Genomic DNA, 22556 nt, shown 5'->3' on the forward strand with positions numbered 1-22556 from the left:
CTTTTAATTCACTTTCAGAAATGGCTTTAATTGAACTTTGTCATTAAGGCCTGGTGGTTTGTCGGACCTTAATCTTATGATCCATCTTGTTTCTTGGTCCGACAAACCACCAGGCCTTAATGACAAAGTTCAATTAAAGCCATTTCTGAAAAGTAGAAGGTTACGCAGGTAAAGAGATCCCCCACTAACTGTTTCTAAATTATACATCATTTAGGTACATTTTGCCCACAACATTATGACCATGAAGTAGATGATTTATTTTCATATACTCAGACATATTGTGGACATTTTATATACTTACAACACTTGTCACAAAAAATGAATCTTTGCATGTCTACATTTAGCATTGAAAGGTATTATGTCTTGTTTGTTTTATTAAAAGACTAATGCAAGACACCTCAGGATGCCACTCGGGGTTACCAAAATAAATGTTTAAGAAATAGCTTTCCTCCCCTACATATTCCTCCCCTACATATTCCATTTTATTACACACCGGATAAGAGTGTGACTGTTTTAAGATGTTTAAATTTTAATTTAATTATTAGGGATGTAAAGATTATAAAGTGCAAGTAATCAAATATTTATTATAAATTTATGGTTGCATAGGTCAGTGCTGCATATTTCCACCATTGTGGATTTGTACGAGAGTCAAGTTAACTATTAGGACATTGCCCTGTTTGTATATGGATGGTTTGTTGTTCCGTTCATTGTTGAAGCAATCTTTCATCCACAGTTCTGTAAGTTATGTGTACATCCTGAAATATCTATGTCCTTGATTATGAATGCTGACTGAAGGGACTATGGCATGAACGAGTGGACAGCTATTGATAGGCTCGTCATCCGTTTATGCCTATCGTAAGCCTAATCGGCTTTTTTAAATAGAGAGATTGTTTACATTTTAATGAACGCTATGGTACGTAAGTACGCACAGCAGCGTTCTTATTTTGTTTTACATTCAAGAATCAGCCAGGCGCACACGCGCAAGGAATGTTTTGTTGAGCTGTAAGTTTTAAAGATATTTTGGAATTTGCAGAGATTAAGTAATTTTAAAATTGCTTTTAACATCTGATCTATACTGAAATAGTCTAGCTAATGTGATACAAGCTTTTAATCTACTGTAAATGTTGACTTTTTTACGAGTTTACTCTGGGTATTATGAACTCCCAGTGAAACACGGAAATACCTAAAGCTACACTTTGTAAATATGTACACTACAAGCTGTTTGGGAAACGCTGACCAAGTCTGAAGTGGGCTTTTTTGACATATACTGTTTGAAAATTCAGTACAAGATTTTTCTAAGTACTATGAGATCATAAGTAAATATGACAATGCTATGAGATATACTCGATTTCTAAAGTACTATAATGTGTGTTTGGGCACCGATACATTTTATATGTATGTTTATTATGAACTATCTAGTTCATACTTTGAATATACTAGTATTTCACTTAGCTTAACAGGATAACATTCATGGAATCGAGATTAATTGGTCTCTGTATTTTTAAATGAAGTAAACATGTGATCATAGTGATCCTATCACAAGCTTTTGTTGGTTTTAAAAGTGATGTTCAAGGTTTTAGTTTGTGTAAAGAGTCTGAAGAAGCCTTTGGCGAAAGCGCTTACTCGTTTTGGAATAAACAATTTGCTAACCTACATGGATATATTTGTTTGAATTTCTACTTTCATTTTATTGCTGATTGGAAAGTCACGCTTCTCTTTGGATTGAATTTTATATATGTATATATGTTTGTGTATGTGTGTGTATATATATATATATATATATATATATGTGTGTGTATATATATATATATATGTGTGTGTGTGTATATGTATATATATATATATATATATATATATATATATGTGTGTGTGTGTGTGTGTATGTGTATATATATATATATGTGTGTGTTTGCATGTGTGTGTGTGTATATATATATATATATATATATATATATATATATGTATATAGACGTGTGTGTATATATATTTATATATAGATATATATATATATATATATATATATATATAGATATATATATATATATATAGGTGTGTGTGTGTGTGTATATATATATATATATATATATATATATGTATATAAAATTGCAGTGGAGTTTTGGCCATTTTCTGCAGAAATATATCCAAGTATCATAAATGAAATAGCATAGTCTTCTACAAAGATTAACGTTGTTTCCTGGATTTTTTGGCAGCATATACTGTTGTGAGCAGCACATGTTGAGAATGAAGAATATAAAAATGAAATTGATAGCAATTATCATGGATGCACATCTGGCCGATAAACTTCACATTACGACTTCAGCAGCTGGTGCAGGCAGACTACTTGTGCAAAAACAGGCAGTACCAGACATTCAATTAACTGTGTCATTGCATGTCACATGTCTCAACTGCTCTTTATTCTGATTTTTGACATAATTTTGTACCTTTTTTTGTAAAAAAAAAAAAAAAAAATTCACCTGAATTTGTGTATTTCTAACATTTTTAAAACTAATTCATGCGTTTGCATGATTACATTTGTGCTGTAGTAGCAAGGGTACCATTTTTAAATGTCTCAAGTTGTAAGGATTTTTCCCTTTTTGACAAGAATACAAAAGTGATTGTGGAAGCAGCAGTGTTTCTTGTTCCGTGACTGAGGTGCATCACTGGTCAGAAAGTATATAAAAGGCAGGTACACCTTCAGTATGGTAATATGGCACCCTGAGCCTCACAGGTACGGTAAGTGACCCCAAACTAAAAAGGTTGGACATCCCTGCTGTAAACATAGTTAATACAGCATGAGTAAGATTAATACAGCATGAGTAATATTAATGGATCCAGAACAGAAAATGTTATATTTATATAAGTAAACCCATGTGGATTCCAATGCTTCTGAATCTGCCTTGAAACTACACCAATGCAACCATAAAGCTAATACTCTCTGCAAGGATTTCTTTAACATTGAGAGTTTTCATTTATTAAGAATACATTTTTTTCCAGAATGAATAGCATGGTATACTTATTTTATATAAGAAAAAATAGGTTGCATGATGAAAAAATCACATCAGTTATCACGTAATTGTTTGTACTTTAAAATCCAACTAGTGGACATGGTCATGGAGACCAGGGTGTTTATCTACATTAAAATAAAGCTGGCAGTGTAATTCCCTACATAATAAAAGAGTGTGCTCCAATTTCCACCCCTAGAATCCTTCTAACCTTTTTCCACATTAAAAAGAAGAGGTAAATTTATTAAAGATAAGACACACTTAAGCATGTCTAGACAATGCACTAGTCATATCCTTCATTTTAATGACATGATATTGCATTCTCTTCTTCAGACGCTTTGCTCGCTCTCGGGCTGTAAGGAAGAGCTCAACACCTGTCTCCCCAGAGGCTGTTTTGGTCCAGTGCAGTGTTGCCAGCATGCTATGCTTGTATTTAGGTTTGCGTCCCAAATGAGAGCTAATATCCTTTCACATCTATGATTCACATGGTGCTTAACCAGAGGGTATTCTCAGTATCTATATATTTTTGTAATTTGGTATAGCCTGTTAGACAAGCTGTAATCTTTCGTATTGATGTCCTGTCCTAGAAGAGTATTCTGTTCATGTGCTACTTTCTATACATGTGCAGCAAAAGTTGCATCCTGCAAAATGCCATATATCATCGAAACGTGCAGTTTCCTTATTGAGCAGCAAGCATTTATTGTGTTGTCTGTATTTTATAGTTGCTGCATAAAATATTCATGCAAATTTCTTAAGGTACATATTTGATGCACACCCTCAATTGGTGAGGAAGAACTGAAATGGATTGGATTTCAATAAAAACTTTTTGGGGATGTGAAGGTTTAATTACTTCTAGATGCATTTCTTAGCAGTGGTAACATTATGAAGTTTATTATTCCTGTTTATTACCTTTATCATTGGCATGAGTGCGTGCATGTGACTTCTGTGGAAGGTTGGGCGCCATGCTGGCAGCTCAACACTGTAAAACTCCACTACCAATCATGAGTGGACAGGTGATCCATTGTGGCGACCCCTAACTGGGAAAAAGCCAAAAGAAAAAAAATTGGAAATTGCAAGATTCTGTGTGCAGATAGTCAAACTTATGGTGTCATTTTTTAAAAAACACTATTGTGCTTTTTTCCCATGCTTTTATTTATTTATTTTTTAGGTGTTAGATAGGATTATTGTCCTAGGTGGTGCGCCTTTAGAATAACTTTATAATTTGGTATATATTCAGTATAAAGGCTATATTATATGGTAGCAGAAATAGAAACTGATGTGCACTTTCAAGAAGAAACCTGTGCTGAAATATCAGACATATGAGGTAAGTAGTGTTCGGTTGACTAGGACAAAATAAAAACACTTTAACGCTCTTAGTTCATCTTAAGTGCATGATTAGTTATACAAATACTAAACATTCCATTTCGTTGAGTGTTGGTGGCATAACCATGTGAGACAAATTGCTCTCTAAGTTAGCCAGTGCAGGGAGGACCTTTAAATCATTGATGTGCAACATCAGATCTAGTGTTATCCTGAAGAAGGGACATGAGTTTGAGAGCAGACCTCTTCATGTCCTTTGTGGCTGGGAGTTACCAAACAAGCTATTTGTAAGCATATTATCAAGTATATAATTTTCTATCCTATGTTAATTTGGCATCCCCTGGAAGTTGCTGCAGTTCAAGGCCACTTCACTAGGTATGTGGCTGCTTCCAGTATTTGCTTTGACTGTTTCCTTTGCAGGTATTTGACAACCACTTATTTGCCAGTTCAGACCTTGACAAAGTATGACTATATTAACTTTAGAGATGTGTGCAACCTTTGGTACTCGAGTAGTTTAGGACTCATCCTTCTGAGCCTTCCTTCTGACTGTTCTGGGGTTCCTTCCATGCTGATGGTTGCACAGCATTGACATTTTATGCAACTTATTCGCTGTTTTTTTTGTTTCTTCACCAGTTGATCCAGGAAGAAACACGCTTCTCGTCTTCATGTGCTTGGATGGCCTCTTTAGTATAGCTGCTGCATAGCAGCTTCTGTGGGAGTTAATTGTACGAAGTACATACTTATGTATTTTATTGAAAAAAGGTGTAAATGTCATATCTCACTATTATTTGCTGGTAGTGAACTTAGTGGTGGGAGCAAATTGACAGTCTTGGGGGCTAGAAGTTATTTTCTAGTTTGAGTGGTATTGCTGCTTGTGGTAGAGTTTTCAGAGAAAAGTTGGAATAGGACAAAAATCCCCTCATAGACACATTGAGGAAGGGTCTTCTCTAAGACCTCAACATTTATCATTTGTTAACAGTATTTCTCAGCTGTGTATTTGTGTTTCTTCATAGACCGTGTATGTGCCATGCCTTTATTGATTTTGTTGATTGACAGATGTGCACATTTGGTGTTCTAACCGGGCTAGGCAACTATTGCAGTGTAGTGCAGCACAACATGTCAGAATGTGCATACACCTGGAAGAATGTTTTCCTCTGAGTGGGAGCTTCAGAGAAGAAAGCACGGAACTGGAAAATAAAAAGTTAAACCTGGGTATAGACTCACTTAGGATGGACTCCTCATAGATCGTCTGATGCTGCAAGAATGTTTTAGTCTGATGCCACCTTAATCTGGTCTTCATGATTGCTTAGGGTACTGCTGAGGGTGGGCAAGGTCAACTTTGTGGATTTGATTTGTTTCCAGACTTTATTAAAGCCTTTGACTCTTTCATACTGAAGGTTGCTTTTGAAGTTATGGAAGATAATAGTTGTAGGTAGGAAACCATGAATCATGGTGGATAAATAATTGGAAAGTTGGTTGTATAGGATGGTTGTAAAGGAAGAATTATACTTTAGGAAGTTCTGTCAGGCCTATCCTGTTTGCTATGTTTGTCTGTTAACTTTACAAAATAATGAAAAACTGGATCATTTGCTCTGCAGATGATACCTACCTAGTGGGTGCAAGCCTGGTGAGTGACCTTACGATGCTGGCAGTGAATGTCAATGTGGTGAATATGCTTCTGTCCCTCCACATGGACATTGATGCACCTGGGTGAAAATATCCTAGGATACAGCATGTGCTGGGGAGGAGGGTGGGGTTTGAAGCACATGGAGAAAAGAGGACATCTGAAGCATAGGCGCCAGAACCATAGGGGGAGGGAACCCCCCCCCCCCACAATTTTACAGCTTCAAGACCTGTAGGACTCATGCTCACGTTGCACGCTAACGTGAATGAATTTAAACACAAAAGTGGGCAGAAGATTTCATGATTATAGCTGCAGCTAGCACGCTGCAAGTGTCAACCACGGTAAGAACTGCTCCATTACATCTTACTGATAAGTGTCTTTCTGTTATGAAGCTAAGTGCCATTTCTGTTATGAAGCTGATAAATGGGAGAACTGCTCCATTACTAAGTGCCATTTCTGTTATGAAGCAGTGCTGCCATTTCTGGTTCTGTAGCTGATAAGGGTGTGTGCGTGTGTGTAGTGTGCGTGTGTGTAGTGTGCGTGTGTGTGTAGTGTGCGTGTGTGTGTAGTGTGCGTGTGTGTGTAGTGTGCGTGTGTGTGTAGTGTGTGTGTGTGTAGTGTGTGTGTGTAGTGTGTGTGTGTAGTGTGTGTGTGTGTGTGTGTGTGTGTGTGTGTGTGTGTGTGTGTAGTGTGTGTGTGTAGTGTGTGTGTGTGTGTGTGTGTGTGTGTGTGTGTGTGTGTGTGTAAAATGCCCCAGTTACTTGTAACTGGTGGTTAGAAGTACTCAAGACCAAACCCTGTACCTTAGGTATAGGTGCCTGCATTCTCTACACACACCACCACATGTGATTCAGGGAGTACGGCTCATACTTTTGGTCTGTTCCTCTTAAGATTTGTGGAATTCACGAAATAATGATAGCCCTTTAAGTTTCAGTCTTATCTTTTTTGGAAACACATGGTAACACAAAACACTATTTTAGCAACTTTCTAAGATTGTACAAGCAATATTTAAAATGTGTCCCTGGTTTGGGGCCTTTGTCCCCCCCCCCCACCCCTAGTAAATTGTGGCTTTTTCCAGATGTCTTCTGCTTTGAAATTGAGAGAGTTAGGTGTGTCAAGTGGATGGTGTAGTGTTGTTACCTTACAGCAAGAGGTTCTGTGGTTTGATTCTTGGCTGGGGTGTCTTCTGCGTGGAGTCTGTGTGTCCTCCCTGCATTTGTGTGGGTTTCCTCTGGGTACTCTAGTTTCCTCCCATGTTACAAAGACATGCATCTGGAGCATTTCTCCCTCGGCCTCTGCTGAAAACTAGCTTTCTTCCAAGTCAGACTTTCCCAGTAAACAAATGTTAAATAAATAAAAAAATTTATAAGGAGCTGAGAGCTTCAAGGGAAGAGAAGAGAAGTTTAGTGCTGCTTATTCCAAAACCATTCACATTGTTAGTAGCACAACAGGTACTAGCCTTACTCTTGATGCAGAAGGCTGTGGCTTCTACTCCCACAGTATGCAGATGGATTGCTGATACTGTACTATGTTGTACTTTAAAGTGAGTGGATGCTACAGTCCTGTGAATGTCCTCCTTTGGAGGAATTACCTAGTAACTATGAACCTGTTATCACTTTGCCATCCATTCTCTATTGCAATATTACTAGGTTATCATATTTTAATGTAACATAGGCAATTTATTCTTCAAGGGCAGCAGCCACTTTATTTGTAGATGAAACAATGAAATATAAAGCTGTTTCCTAGCAGCAACCTCTTCTTTAGTTAGAGATCCCTTTACTATGGAAGTATTTAGATGATTTACTTCAGACATTTTGCATATTTACTGATATTGGTGGATTGTAATGAGTATTGACAGAAGTTTGAGTTGCCTTTTATGGTTGAAATTTTCTGAAATGGGTAGTTTTGTCATTATTGGTTCACACATTTTGTTTCATTGCTTACTAGAAGACTGTTCAAAACTACATGTTTAAAACATATTCTAACAGCTGGTGCTATATTATACAAGGAATATAATTTAGTACAATCTGGAAGAAGAATCAAAGAATGCATAAATGTATGCATGGCCCTGAAAATGTGCAAACAGCCCAGAGGAAAGTCTGATAGGCTGAAAGTCATGGGCAAATTTTAAGCTTTACTCTTACCAGTTACTTGCCGACTTGCTCACAGGATGCAGGAGATCAAAATAGGGGAAGAGACCAGTCACCAATGGAGTCCCCCAGGGTTCAGAGCTGATACTTTTTTCTGTTTGGCATATACATCTCAAAAGTAAAAGGAAATACCAAAGGGCTTTGGCCGGCTAAGTTTGAGATGACTCCAAGCTAGGAGAAGTTATTGAATCCCCAAATGACTTAACCATCATGCAGGAAGGTTTGTCCTAAATAATTGGTGTCAATGCCCTCTTGAGACCTGACCCAATTGTTTGGCATTTGGGAACTTGTGTGTACAGTGACCTAACTTTTGACCAACATGTGCCGAGAGTCATAAGAAAGCCTTTCTATATTGCACAGCTTAAATAAATTGATTGTGACTACATCTAGAGATGTTGTCCCCCTTTACAAAGCTCCCATTAGGTCAGCCATTTTGCATAATGCCCACTTTGGCATGCATCTGTCCAGCCCCATGCAACAATTGGAGTACCTTCAGAGATACCGTACTAAAAGGATACAAGCCCTAAACAATAGCTCTTGCTTGGACCACCTCAAAGATTTACTATACTCCGTATCCTACAGAGTGCTTAGAGGTGACATGTCTGGCACACAAGGCATCCTCCGACCTAATACAGATGGACCTACTGAACATCAGCAAGTCAAATGGCATCAGAAATACTCAGTCCAGGTATGTAAACTGAATGTTGTGGAGAGATTGATATGTTACAGAGGCTACCACAGTTCCAAAACAGACTATCCATAAAAATAAAACAAAGCATATCCGTCCATATTCAAATGCAACTTGGATCTAAGTATAGGTAATAGAAAATCTACTCCAGGATTGCGCCTCATGCCACTAATGGATAGAGGCAGTTCCTAAATGCTGCATCCCTTACATGGGTCCCCTCAAATTATCTGTGGTATGATCAGTTATTTTCACTAGAACTAATGTACAATTATCAGTCATGGGATAGGTAAGACCAATCAGCAAATATTAATTCAAGCACCAAAAGGGAATTGGCTAAGGTCAAAATGTCCTCCAAGTGAACCTATGTTGTGGTAGTAAATAGTTATAAAAAAATTTCCCTTTTTAGGTCATTAAGTGCCCCTGTCACCCTCCACCCCCCAGTCTTCACCAGCTTCTGGCGCCTATGATCTGAAGTAGTTGTCTTCTTTTGTCTTCAACCTGTGGGTTCCGGGATCCATATCGAATTAGACTCTGCCGCATATCCAGCATCTGATCCAAGCTCAAAACTCCTCCCCTTACCCATAATACTCCTGTCTCCTTCCTCTCTTTAGATCTCGTTTACCACACTGCATGTCAACATCGTGATCTGAGCTCTCTGAGATAAAAGTTTGTGGTAAGTGTTGTTTTGGTGTACATCTTTCCATTTTTGTCTACCTGCCTTTTCTCTATCTTCTACCTCCCCTTCTTGTTTCTGTTGGTGTTAAAAAAAAAAAAAAAAAACTTTCTTTCCCCTTGCATGTGTGGTCTGTGTGAGTGTGCTGGGCCTGAGGTATCTGACACTCCCAAACCCAGCTTCAGAAAAATGTACAGTGTTTGGCCGTAAGCTCTCCCCAGCCGATGGCCACACTCTGAGCGTAGTGTGTCTTGGGGCAGCCCATCTACAAACCTCCTGTTCCATCTGTGCTGGGTTTAATCCCCAGGCAGTTAAGGACAGGAAGGACAAACTCATTCTTAAGGGAATTCTTCCCTCTTCGGGGACTCTTTGCCCCCGGCTTCTGCCCCTGCCTCCTCCCTGGCCTCTGGGATTCAAACTCATCCAGGGATGGAGACAAGGTGTCTAAAAGGGACAGGCCAAAGAAGCGATCCCCAGATTGCTGTGCTTTGGCCGGCCCACCACCGAAGGTTAAGTCGGCTCAGACCAGAATCTCCCCAGCTCCATTCCCCTCAGTTTTCTCCGGAACCACAGGAGCCTCAGATCCAGTTGCTGGCTCAGGCTTCTCCTCACCACCCCTCCAGGCTGGTGTCAGTTGCCTCTTCCTCCCATTCCACCCAGAGCCTTAGCAAAGCAGAGATGGATAGGATGATGCAGAAGTTCATCCGCACCCAGATACAAATGGAGTCTTGCCTGCCCCTCGGGGGAGGACGCAGCCCTTTTTCACCTCTATTACTCCTTCTCCGATCCGACCTTCGGTTTTGGAGCTCTTGGATCTGAAGACTCTTGGTGTCGAGGGCCTGGCACCAGCAATACTTTGTACCTCAAAGCCAGCTATGACCTTGAGCAGGTCAGATCCAACAAGCTGTCGTAGCCATAGCCTCAGCGTCAGATCTGAGGTGTTGGTGTCTGCTCCGAGTGTGTCAGGGCAGGGCCTTCCCCTTGGTATCTCTGTGCCAAGAGGTTCGGCTCTGACTCCCCAATCAGGTCAGAGGGTGACTGCTCCTATTATTCTTTTTCAGGATGTCCATTCCCCTTCATATTTTGATGTGGTGGAGAGGGTTCTCTTGATGTCTTCGAGACCCTTGACCATCTCGTCTTTAGGACTCCACCCAGGCTCCCTCTGTTTCTGGTACGGTTCTGACCATTCTGCCATCTCGGTAACAGCCTGCTGCCACTTTGCCTCAGGAAGCTTCCATATAGGAACAGCAAGACGTTGGAAAGTCCTCCCAAGACAATGAGATTGCTCTCAAACAAGTGCAAAGGGAGGCACTGAGTCTCCCCGCCGGAGTCTCTCACCGAAGACACCGATTTGGAGGAAGACGTTTCCCCCAGTCACTCCTTGAGGATGTCTCTTTCAGAGACATCATGGAACTCCTTCTCCAGTGAGGCAGGTGGTCTTCCCAAAAACCTACCTCGGACGATTTGGTGTTCCACCAGGCATTTGGCACAGGACCCTCTACTTCCTGGGTGTCCTCTCCCATAGATCCTTTAGTGGATCTCATTGCATCTCAGCCATGGAAGGAATCGGACATGGTGGAGCCCGTTCCCAAACGTCTGGATAAGGTCTTGAGCCCCCCTCAGATTATATTAGAATAAGGGATCCCCGTTGATGCCATGGTGGTGGCAGCTGTCACTAGAAAGAAGCTCTTTCAGGCCTTTTGACAGAGAGTCAAGGGCGATGGACCATGTCGGGAAACGGGTGTGCACTCCAATGACCTTCTCAGTTTGGGTACTGAATTACATGGCACGTGATTCAGCTGCAGCAAGACTTAATAAGGAGATCGCGGAGTTTACCCCGAAGTCCATGTTGGCTGAGGAAAAGAAGATTTTCTCCGCTTGTATGGCCACTCTAAAATCAGTTGCAAACACCTTTATGCACCTCCCCTCCCATGCAACCGAAGGAGCCACTAGGGCAGCTCGTGCAGGCATTGCCATCAGGCGACACACTTGGCTCCGGCTCTCAGTTTTTGGACCCTTTCAAGATGTCATTTACCAATGCCCCGTACGACGGTTCTTGCCTGTTTGGGAAGTCTGTACATGAGACTTTAGTTCAGAGTAAGAAGGATGGGAAGACTGTCTGCTGTCGGGATCTGCTTCTCAACCCCTTAACGATCCTTTTCTAGGAATCAGAGGGGGGACCAAGAAGATGTGATTTTGAAAGTCTCAGAACTTCCCAATAGAGACACTGAGGACTCACCTTCCCCCAGGGGCTGAGGGGGATTTGATAGGTGTTGCCCTAGAGGCAGAGGGGTCCGAGAAATTACGGGTCTCGAGAACCTTTCTTGGACAGACACATTCAGCAGTCCTGAAGGGTTGCCCGACTGCTAGTCTCTGGATGCAGTTGGGGTTTGTCTTTTGTTGCATCTAATGGAGTTGGGAATCCATCACAAAAGATCATTGGGTGTTATGAATTATATCCAGAGGCTATTCCGTCACCTTCCTTGAGCCACCTCCACCGCCCAAACACCTCCTGGACGTTCCACCCACGCAGAGGGAGGATGCAGCACTGGAAATCGCAAGAAAGCGAGTCATTCAACCCGTCCCTCTAGACCACTCCGTATCAGGTACTTATTCCAGGTTCTTTTTGGTACCAAAGAAAACTGGGGACCTAAGACCCATTCTGGATCTATCAACCTTGAACCTGTTTGTGGCCAAGGCGAAATGCCGGATGGTCACCCTTCAATCTATCCTGCCCTTCCTGTAGGAGAACGATTGGATATGCTTGATTGACTTCCAGGATGTGTACTATCATAATAAGATGGACAGATGCACTCGGAAGATTCTCCACTTCCAGCTAGGAGCCAATCATCTGTTCAGAGCACTCCCCTTTGGTCTCACCACAGCCCCCAGGGTGTTGACCAAAGTGATGTCAGTAGTAGCGGCTTACCCGAGTCTCCAGGGCATTCAGATATTTCACTACCTTGACGATTGGCTCCTTGTTTGCCCCTTCAAGGCATCAACTTTGTCATGCGAAGGATTCCTTTCTTATTCTAGCCCAGAGGTTGGGCATTACCATCAATCTCAAATCATCTCTGACCCCTGCCAAACATTAGACTTCATTGGCGCACAATTAGACACAATTCAAACCAGAGTGTTTTACTAAGACAGAATACGCAGTCTGAAGCTACATGTTCTTTGCATTCGTCAAACTCAGTCTCCAACAGCGGAAGTAGTATTAAGGGCATTGAGGTCCATGGCAGCCACAATCAGTCTCTTGCTCTTGGCACGTCTTCACATTGCAGATCCTTCAGTGGACACTTTCAGTACAATGGTCCCTGTTGGATCTTCATTGACTCGCCCTGTCCGAATCTCTCAAGTGTGCAGGGACTCTCTTTGGTGGTGGATTCTTTCCTCCAACCTGGTTCGGGGATGTCCTTTTCTCCCACAATTTCCCATGGCCATGGTGACTATGGACGCCTCCCAGCTAGGGTGGGGGCACTGCTCAGGAAGGACAGTTCACGTGGTCCCCCTATGAGACTAGTCTGCTTGTAAATGTTCTGGAGATGAGGGCAGTGCTTCTAGCGTTGCAGGCTCTCCATTCCCATCTTTCTTCAGGAACGATTGCTGTCCAGATGGGCATTATTTCGGTGGTCTGGTACATCAACAAACGGAGAACCAGATCATATCCACTATGTTGTGAGGACATGAGAGTATGAGAATGGGCGATCTCCACTGGCCGTTTTCTGGTGGCAATGCACATTCCGGGGAGGTCCAACATTCTAGCAGACAGGCTCAGCAGATCTGTTCTGATGCCATATGAGTGGTCTCTGAATCCTTCAGTAATGGAACAAATCTTTACAAGTGGGGTCAGCCTTGCTGCGATCTATTCACCTCTCCTTCCAATGTGAAATGCACCGAGCCCCCTGAGACACTCTGATTCATGCTTGCCCCCCCCCCCCCCAGTATTCTGTATGCTTATCCTCCTCTTCCCTTAATATCAACATTTCTTCAGAAAGCTCACAGGCTGGAAAGCTTAGTTATCCTCATTGCCCCAGTCTGTTCTCACCAAGTCTGGTTTCCCTCTCTCAGATCTCATTTGGTGGCTCCACCATGGACGTTGGATCTCGTATCTCATCCCTCAGGCATTCCCCATCCAGACCTGGACAGTCTAAAGCTCGCTGCTTGGCTGCTTCAGTTCCCATGATAAGTCAGGACTTCCAGATTATCCTCAACTATCAAAAGAATTCTAGTGGTGGCTCATAATTCTTCCACCAGAAAAGTGCACTCCAGAAAATGGAAACATTTTTCTGTCTGAGCCTCTCAGCATGCATTAGATCCTTTCATGGCTCCCGTTTCTGAAGTGTTGGAATTTTTATCTGGAATTTTTCAACAAGGTGCCAGTTTTTCTACAGTCAAAGTTCAACTTACAGCAATTTCTAATTTTGTGGGGGATAATACGGCTTCCGTATCATCTTCGAAGCTTTGTAAGGCCTTCCTCAAAGGTACCTTTCTTCTTTGACCCCTGGTAAAAGGACCCTACGCCATCATGGGTTCTTACCCTAATACTTCAAGCCTTAGTCTCGCCTCCCTTTGAACCTGCAGCTTCAGTGGATATGAAATTTCTCTCCTGGAATACTGCCTTTCTGGTTGTCATTTCCACCAGAAGAGTTTCGTAACTTCAACTTCTATCAAACAAAGCCATTTAAATGATTTTTCATAAGGACAAAAGGTGTCTTTGCATACTAATCAATTCTTTCTACCTAAAAGCTTCAGAGGCCAACATTAATCAGGTAATCGACCTCCTGGTGGTCTTTCAAAACAAGAGAGAATATAAATTACATTTACTAGATGTGTACAGACAGTTATGTCTCTACTTGCACAAGACAAAAACCTTTTGTATATCTGACCGTTTCATTTCTTACTCCAAACCCTTTTTAGGGAAACCAATCTCTAAGGATACCATCGCCGCTAGGATTTCTCGATGCATCATTCGGGCGTATTCAGCCAGGGGTTTTCCCCACCAAGTCAAGTGAAAGTGCATTCCACCAAGTCTATGGCCACGCCAGCAGCTTTCTGGTCCAGAGTTTCATTAGATGATATTTGTTCTGCTGCCACGTGGTCCTCATCCCATATCGTCATCTCACATTATAAATTGGACATTGTATCCAGGAACAGGGCATCCTTTGGCTCCGCCGTGTTCTGGAATATCCTTCCATGAGGACCTTCCAGGTGTCTGGTAGCTGGGGACTCTGACCCACAGGTTGAAGACCAAATGAAGACTACTTCAGGTAAAGGCGTTATGTACTCACCATAACATTCTATCTGAGTAGTAGTTCATTTGTTTTCAACCATCCCTCCCTCCTTCCCCTGACCTTGTGTGACCTGTTGGTGCCTCCTAAGAGGTGGTCACCATAGGGTGCTTCTTATCCTTGTTGGTTTCTTGTATGGAGAAGTCTCTGTTTGGTCAGGTGATGGTACTGGATTGGGCAGCAAACTCCATCTGAAGGGAGGAAAGAGACAGGAGCATTATGGGTAAGGGGTGGAGCTTTTGAGCTTGGATCAGATGCTGGCTGTGCAGCTGAGTCAGAGCCAATATGGATCTCTGAACCCACAGGTTGAAGACACATGAAGTACTACTACTCTGATGGAATGCTATGGTGAGTACATAACTTCTTTTTATATGTTGTTAAAACAGAGTATGCACAGTCAAGCTTATTGCACAAGGTCAGTGTTAGGTGGCAGCCAGAAGTTATATTTTAAGGGCATGTTATCTAGGGAAAGAAAGATAACATTTTCACAAGCTCTTAAGAGAGCTGTGCAGGAACGTTGTTTCCATTTCCTGAGATCTTACATGGAGAGGTTTGAACTTGTGGTGACTGCAAAGAAAGGTGAATAGTATGATGGAGGATGGACACCCAGAGAAGAATGGGATTAGGTAAGGAAGGAGCGATTTAATTTAAGGAGATATTCCTGCTAGATTAAAGAACCAAGTATAACTTGTCATATGGAAGTATTTCTTTACAGGGAGGGTGGCAGAGAGGTGAAAGTCATATTTCAGCTGAGAGGAGGATAAGTGTAGGGGCAGCTGCCCTCCACACTAGCTGCTGCATTCTGGCAGGCGTAATTTTCTTCTGTCCAACTGAGAGGTTTTGTCCTGTATGTCCTGTGGGTACTTTGGTAATTTACAGTGTCACAAAAGTCTGCTGTCCATTTTATATGTTTCAGTCAGTATAAATGTGCCCAACTCAATGAGTTTGCTAATGGTTATATGCATTACTTCTGTCATTGAGGCACATCACCGACTTTTAAAACAGCAAAAGAAAATTCTTATGGAAGTTGCTGTATGGTGTTTTTAAGCTCCTCCCCAATGCACACTGAAAATCTGTTGCACTGGGACCTGGTTGTAAATGCATATTTTCTGAGCTCTGTAGAACAGATTTGTAGTGTGATAGAAAAGCCTTCTTTGGCATTGTTAGGCTCACAGTCCATTCTCTGCCTAGTATTTCTGTGCATTAGTTTTTCCGCTTCCACCTAAATTATAAAGTGATAGGACTTCGTCACTGTCTGTTCAGTATTGAGTCTGGAGCAATAACGCTTGTGTTCAGTTGCTGTTAACTGTTGCTTTCAAAGAGAAGTAATGAACTGGACTATATTGTATATGCCATCCACCACGTTAAAGCTGCTACACTTGGAAAAGGCAAGGAATTGACAAAGATTTTGATATTTATCACTGAAATATTTTGGTAGGTTTTCTGGTTCAGTTGCGAGGGTAGTCTTGAGCATATGTGCCCATTAGCTTGGAAGCAGGTGTTGCTGACTTGAATTAAATGTGGTACGACTCACCAGAATGTGAAGCTGTCAGTTATTTTTAACTTTTGCATTAAAGAAGATGCCAATCTCCATGACATGAGCACATGAATGTTGGCTCTTCAAGATGAGCATGCTAATTTTTTTTTCACATTTAGAGTGTTCCATTTGACTGTCAACCTCTGACTTCTTGATGACATCTTGCAATTACTTTAATTTTGTTTACAGTTTTGTGGTGCACTGATTCTTATTTGTAATTGATTGATGCTGTTTTCAATAGTCTCTCTCTCTCTCTCTCTGTCTTATTTTTATTTGTTCAGTAAACATTTTTGGTGCTTTCTACAAGAATGGCTTACCTGGTGCTGACTTTAGCATGCAAGTGCTGAATGACCTCCTGTTTGCTCTGATAATGATGAACTGCCTGAACCCGTTTTTTAACCTACTGAACCTCAGCCTGAAGATTAAAGTACTGGTGAGTAAGAAGCATTTCAGCACCATAAAATCTCTTGCATTTTTCTTAAGAATAAATCCTTTAAAAATTAAAAAGTCATAACTTGCTTCTGCTTTTAACATGGTCTTGGATGTTAGTAATATTAGATGCCATAAATCCAGAGTGAATTGACTGACAAAGGAAATACATTCTTAAGCAGAATTTGCCTTGGGTCTTTGGTCAAAAATACTTAAAAATGGTAAATTTCAGAGTTCTTGTTTAGTTGGCCTACAGTGGGGTTTATTCTTAAATCTGTTCCAGTTCAGTAGTGCTTTTGCAAATCTGCCATGCTTAGGTGTGTGTACACCTTGTACTCATGCATGCCATGATGCAATGAGAGTAGCCTCTGAACCTTCCCCTTGTTTTCTTCTGCTCACTTTTTTTGACTGTCATTCCTACGTTAAGTCATTGGACAGTTCCAAAATTTGATACCTAAGGTGCTGAAACCTTCAGTTTGGTTGTGCAGCTGATAATTTAATGAGTCTGGACCTGCACCTGGATTGTGCCTACTCCTTGGGGGATGTGCTTGGCATGAAGTACTGCTTTTAAGTGCCAGATACTTATCATGAGCACTTACAGGTGTAGAAGTCAAGCTCTACAGTTGCTGCCACTGAGAAAATAAGTACAGAAAAGTGTTAATGTTTGTGCTACTTGTTCATTATATTTTTCTGTCTTGAAAAAGTGCTGTTTCCACCCCCTCTTCTACTATTTTTTCCTGTTTGGATAAGTAGTCCAGCAAAAAGCAGCTTAATTATAGAGGGAGTAGCTTTTTAGAAAACTCAAGAATCTCTAAAGCAAGCAAAGGTGATTTATCAACCTGCCAGGATCCATGGCTGAAAACCTAACAAAACAAAAAGAAAACCGAACAGGTAGAACTCAATCAAATAATGTTTATAAAAAATCTTATATAAAAGAAAAATAGAATGGATGAACTTGATACATTTACAGAGATGGAAACGTTTCAAATACTCAAGATGGGCATATTCACATCCCCAACAGTCCAATCATGAAGGAGGGTCTGCTATTGCAACTAGTGCACATGACGGGATTGGACAACAGGAACATATACTGTTCAAACGGATGTAACAACGAGCTCACAGCAAATATACAGGGGGGAAAGAGTAGTAGGTCTGAATGACTGTGTTTCTTTGATGCCTATTTTAAAATTTAAATCTAAACAGATTTAGTTCTATGAGAACATTTTATTATTTTGGTATATACATATACATTTTCATTGTTAATATTTTTGTATATAATTATGTTTGTAAGTTAATATATATTTTTTAAGTAAGAATATATTTTTTATTTGTTTTAATTGAAATGAGAATTTCCATATTGAAAGGAATATCTATGTTAGATTGGTTGTTACATTTTCCATTGTACCTATCAGCATGGGTGTGATACTGTAAATGTGTTTTATTTCATTTGTTAAAATGACTCTGAAGAAGCCAGTATTTTTCTGGTGAAAGCGCTAAGTCATTTTGTCTTTTGTTGTTAAACTTATTTCACCGTTCATTTTGGTTCGTCATCAGTGGCTGTTTTTTACCTACTAAGGGGGAAAGAGTAAAACATTGCTAATGCCAAAAGTGAAGCAAGCTGATATTTTTTTAAAACTGCCTCAGCCGATATTGGTCAAACTACCGGAAAAGGTAGAACTCAACAAACGCTCACAGGTGTTTAAAAGATCGCATCATTGAACATAGGTCAGATATGAAAAGGAATATTCCATCTAATGCTTTAGCACAACATAGAATGGACAAAGGTAACTTACATAATTTTAAATTTAAAGTGTTGGAAGTTACACATAAGAACTTAAGATTGGGTGACCAAAATAACAAGTTAGAGATGTCTGAATATAAGTGGATAATAAGATTAGCAGCAGATAGAACCCCAGGGTTGAATAATAGAATAACACTTAAACCAATGCTGGATTTCAGACAGAAGCAATACAGATAGTTAGATATTCTATTATCTGTGTTTATATTAAGTATGTATATGCAGATATTAGAAAGTTAGGAACATATGGTGTATTAAAAGAAAACTTTTTAGCAAATATTTTATGCCAATAAGTATGAAGCATAAAAATTATTATTAATATGTATTCAACTTGTTTTTTATATATTTTTTCTACATATTTCGTTAAACTATGTATGTTTTACTAGAAATGTGCTAATTGATTTATTTTGTTTTTTTTTGAGAAAAAAACTTCTTTATAAGAATGAATATAATATATATGCATTTTATGCTTTGAAAATACTGTGCCTTTTAGAAGTGCTTGTATTCTTAATGTTCGTTTATACATTGGGTGGCTGTGTCATGTGGGTTATTGAAAAACTATTATATAATAATGTTTTAATTCATTTAGCATTAACACTGAAGAAGGGACATTCCCGAAATCTTTGTTTGTTACTTAATAAATTGAGTGTTTTTCTACCTGTTCCGTTTTCTTTTTGTTGTTCGGAAGTATAAGGATCGGTGGAAGCTAACTAAATTTGAACTTTCTTTATTTGAAAACCTCCCTGTACCAGGGTAGATAGATGGAAAATGAATAGTTAAGAATGCATTCAGCATTTTTCTGGAGTCAAGCACTTTGCTATCATGAAGATAAAATATGCTGCTATTTTTGTGGGGATTAATGTTCCACCTCCTTCTCCATAGTTTAGCAAGTTTAGTACTCTTGTTCCTACTGCAGAACTTTCCAGCCTTCCTTCAGTCAGATGCTACTAGAGGAGGTGGACTTCCCCGAGTAGTTCCAAGGGGGCACAGGCGCTCTTCAGCTTTGTTCATTACCAGCTGTTACTTTTCTCCACTGCCTACAGTTGCGATTCCTGTGACCACATCACCGTCCAAATGTCTGTTTTGATGGCATCCCAGTCCCCCTGACGCAGGTGTCTGTTTTCCTGGTGCTGGCATTTCCAAAGCCAAGTTTTCTAGCATAATTTTATGAAAATGCCTCTAGTATCCTTGTCAGTATTCACAATTTTAGTATCAACATCTCCAGAGCTGTTTACTTCTGGATTTTGCATTTCAACATTTGTAGCTCCATCTGTTTGGTGTTGGCTTCTGTTGTACCAGCACTTCTAATGCTGGAAATGGAAACTCTTATTGCATACCAGAGTACTTTCTAAGCCATCAGAGAAGTAGAAGTTAGTTTGTATAGGCAGTCCATGTATGTCTTCCTGCTGCCTCTCCTTCCAAGTTAGTGTTCTCATCTGGTGTCTCTCTTGCTTCCACTCCCTGTTTCTCCATTAAAATATCTTTGTCATCCATTCCTAAGAAGACTACCGAATTTTCCAAGTCCGATATGCTGTCCTCTCTCCAAAACGTATAGGGAATCCCTTTATAAGTAAAAACATATTGAACTTCATCTGGCTTTTCTGGCTGATGACTTTGATGATGAAAATGGATAGTCTTCCCTCCCAGACTAATGTGATCCTAGACATTTCCTCCATTTTTGTACCATTTAGAGGGTGAGTGTCCAATACGCCAGTGGCCACTTCCCAGAGGGCTACTAAAGGTCTCAAACATCTGGTTGGTTGTCAAAATGTCTAATATACAAGAAAGTCTTGAATGAGGTACTAACCTCCATAAAGTATTTATTCAGAGCATGACTTCTGGAAGGGATGTTTGTCTTTCCATATCACTTTTGTGGTATTCATTACATTAGGGATCCCCTGCCTAGGGCAGCTTGACGTCCGGCCAGTATGCCAAAGCCTTAAGTTGCTTTAAGGTACACCCTACATCACACATGTTTCTCGTGTAGGGAAGGCTGTAAAGGTGACATCTGGATGTACCATCCTCAGAACTACTTTGCTGCCTGCCTGAACGCCATCTCTTGACCGTCAGTCTGAACATCTATGTTCCATTGCTGGATTCATTGAGCCATTGCAGATAGGTGCTCTGTTGGGGTTCCTTTTTATTTAATTGTTTTTTGTTGCTTGTGTGGTTTAATGTCATCCAAGATGGGTAAATTTCAATGTGGGAGACGGATTCCCCATAAAGATTGCCACGAACAGTGTCCGTTTTGCCTTGGTGCCTCGCACAACCATACATCCTGTTCCATCTGTCAGGCGTTTGTACCTAACCTGGTTTGATAGTCTCTGCTTTGGCATTTTATCTTGAAAATCAGCATCTTAAGCTTCTTGTGATAGTTACTATAGATGGAACTTCCCGCTCAGAGGGACAGCAGTCAGTGAAGAAGGCCAAGAAGCCTATGTTGGAATCTTCTGCTGTTTAGCCTCTACCAGACGCCTCTCCCAAGGTGAGTGAATGCCTGGAGGTTTGCCCGGCTTTATCATCAGATTCCTGTGCCACAACCGGGTTGGAGGCCAGCATGGATCTGACTTTTTAAACACATCTGAGGAGGCTATGCAGACATCCATTTCAATGTTTAGGGGAACCACGGTTGATCATTTCTGAAGGGTCTAGTGGTGTTCCTCAGATTTTAGTTAGAAGTCCCTACTACTGTTATTGAATGCTGTCCTGGGTCAGAGCCTTCCAAATTTTTTAAGGCAGACATACCATTAAAGAAAAAAAAAACTAAACCCGTTTCTCCTGCCCCTAAAGATCCGCAGTGAGTGACGGGCCTTCACTTCGGGTTTTAGTGCTTTGCTGGCATTGAAACCTCCTCCAGGTTTTTCTGTTCCAGCTCCTCCTTGGCCCTGTAATCTCCTTAAGAGACCCAGGGAACAGGATTCCTCTGAGGAGGAGTTGCATTCTGACGAGGAATCCCTTGCTTACTCTTCTCAAATTCCTTCTCCTTTGGAATATGGGTCAGAGGAAGAGGACTCTACCAGTCCTGATACTCCCTTTGAACAGAGTTCTTTTGGGGACACAGTCTTCAGGATGATGGAGTTTTTTAAATGGGATTATGCTGTGGTCTCAGAGATCCATAAGAGGTAATATGAGTTGCTGCGAATGGAGTCTCCTAAACCTGCTGTTCCTTCTGTTTTGGCTGCTTTGTTGGATGCATTTTCCAATCTTTCCAAAGCTCTTGATTCTCAGTCCCCTGCTCCCAAGAAACCTGATAGGTTTTATAGGGTGCCTGAGGACTGTACATTTTTGTACAAGTGCCCTGCTGCTGACCCCTCAGTGGTGTCTGTAGCCTCTGACAAGCCCTGTCAATTATTTTTTGCCCAAGTTACTGCTCTCTGATAAAGACAGCAGAACCATGGAAAGGCTAGGTAAGAAGGTGTAGACCTAGGCTGCCTTGGCCTTTAGGGCTGTTAATTATCAGGCCTATATGTCAGATACATTTTGGCTCTACTATCTCTGGCTTGTCAGGTTATGTCTGATCTTCCAGACTCTGAGGGTAAAACTTCTGCTCTTTCCCTGTTAGGGATTTCCTCACAGTTGGTCTGTCATGACTTCTGCTTTCAACCATTGCCTTCTAATATCAAGGCTAAGTTGATGGATGCCCCTCTTGATAATAAACACTTACTTGTTTGGGAAGCTGTTGCTGATTTAAGTCCCTTAAGGATAAGGGGAGGGCTTTACAGGAACTCAAACATGTTTTTTTTTTCTCCTGTTTTAAATTTCTGAGAGATTACCCCCAATACGCCAGCCTTTGTTCGCAAGTAATCTCGCCCTCCTTCTAAGGGCAAAAAGAGTAGCAAGCGAGTTCCTCCTACTAAGGCTACTTTGACTTCAGGGACTCCGTCTTCCTTTGCAGATAAACCAGATGCTGTCTGAGTATCTGGTTGTTCCCAGCCAATTTCCTCTTTCTCTACACCTCTCTCTCTGTTTTGCTTTAAATTACTCAAGATTTCTGGGTTCTGTCCATTATTCGCTAGAGGTGTTTGATAGTGTGGAAATCCCTTC

The 22556-nt window shown here is 40.8% G+C and overlaps 1 protein-coding gene across 1 annotated transcript in view; it reads left to right on the forward strand.

Annotated features, from left to right (window-relative positions):
- The window catches only part of TOPAZ1 (testis and ovary specific TOPAZ 1), a 1272938-nt gene that overhangs the window by 346850 nt on the left and 903532 nt on the right, over positions 1 to 22556 (forward strand). The window contains exon 8 of the mRNA XM_044060400.1: positions 16567 to 16718. Coding sequence (XP_043916335.1) covers positions 16567 to 16718 — 152 coding nt within the window. The remainder of the gene's footprint in view (positions 1 to 16566; positions 16719 to 22556) is intronic.

Source organism: Protopterus annectens, chromosome 2.part0, assembly GCF_019279795.1.
Source record: "Protopterus annectens isolate FY-2018-M chromosome 2.part0, PAN1.0, whole genome shotgun sequence".
In the NCBI taxonomy this organism is placed as follows: domain Eukaryota; kingdom Metazoa; phylum Chordata; order Ceratodontiformes; family Protopteridae; genus Protopterus; species Protopterus annectens.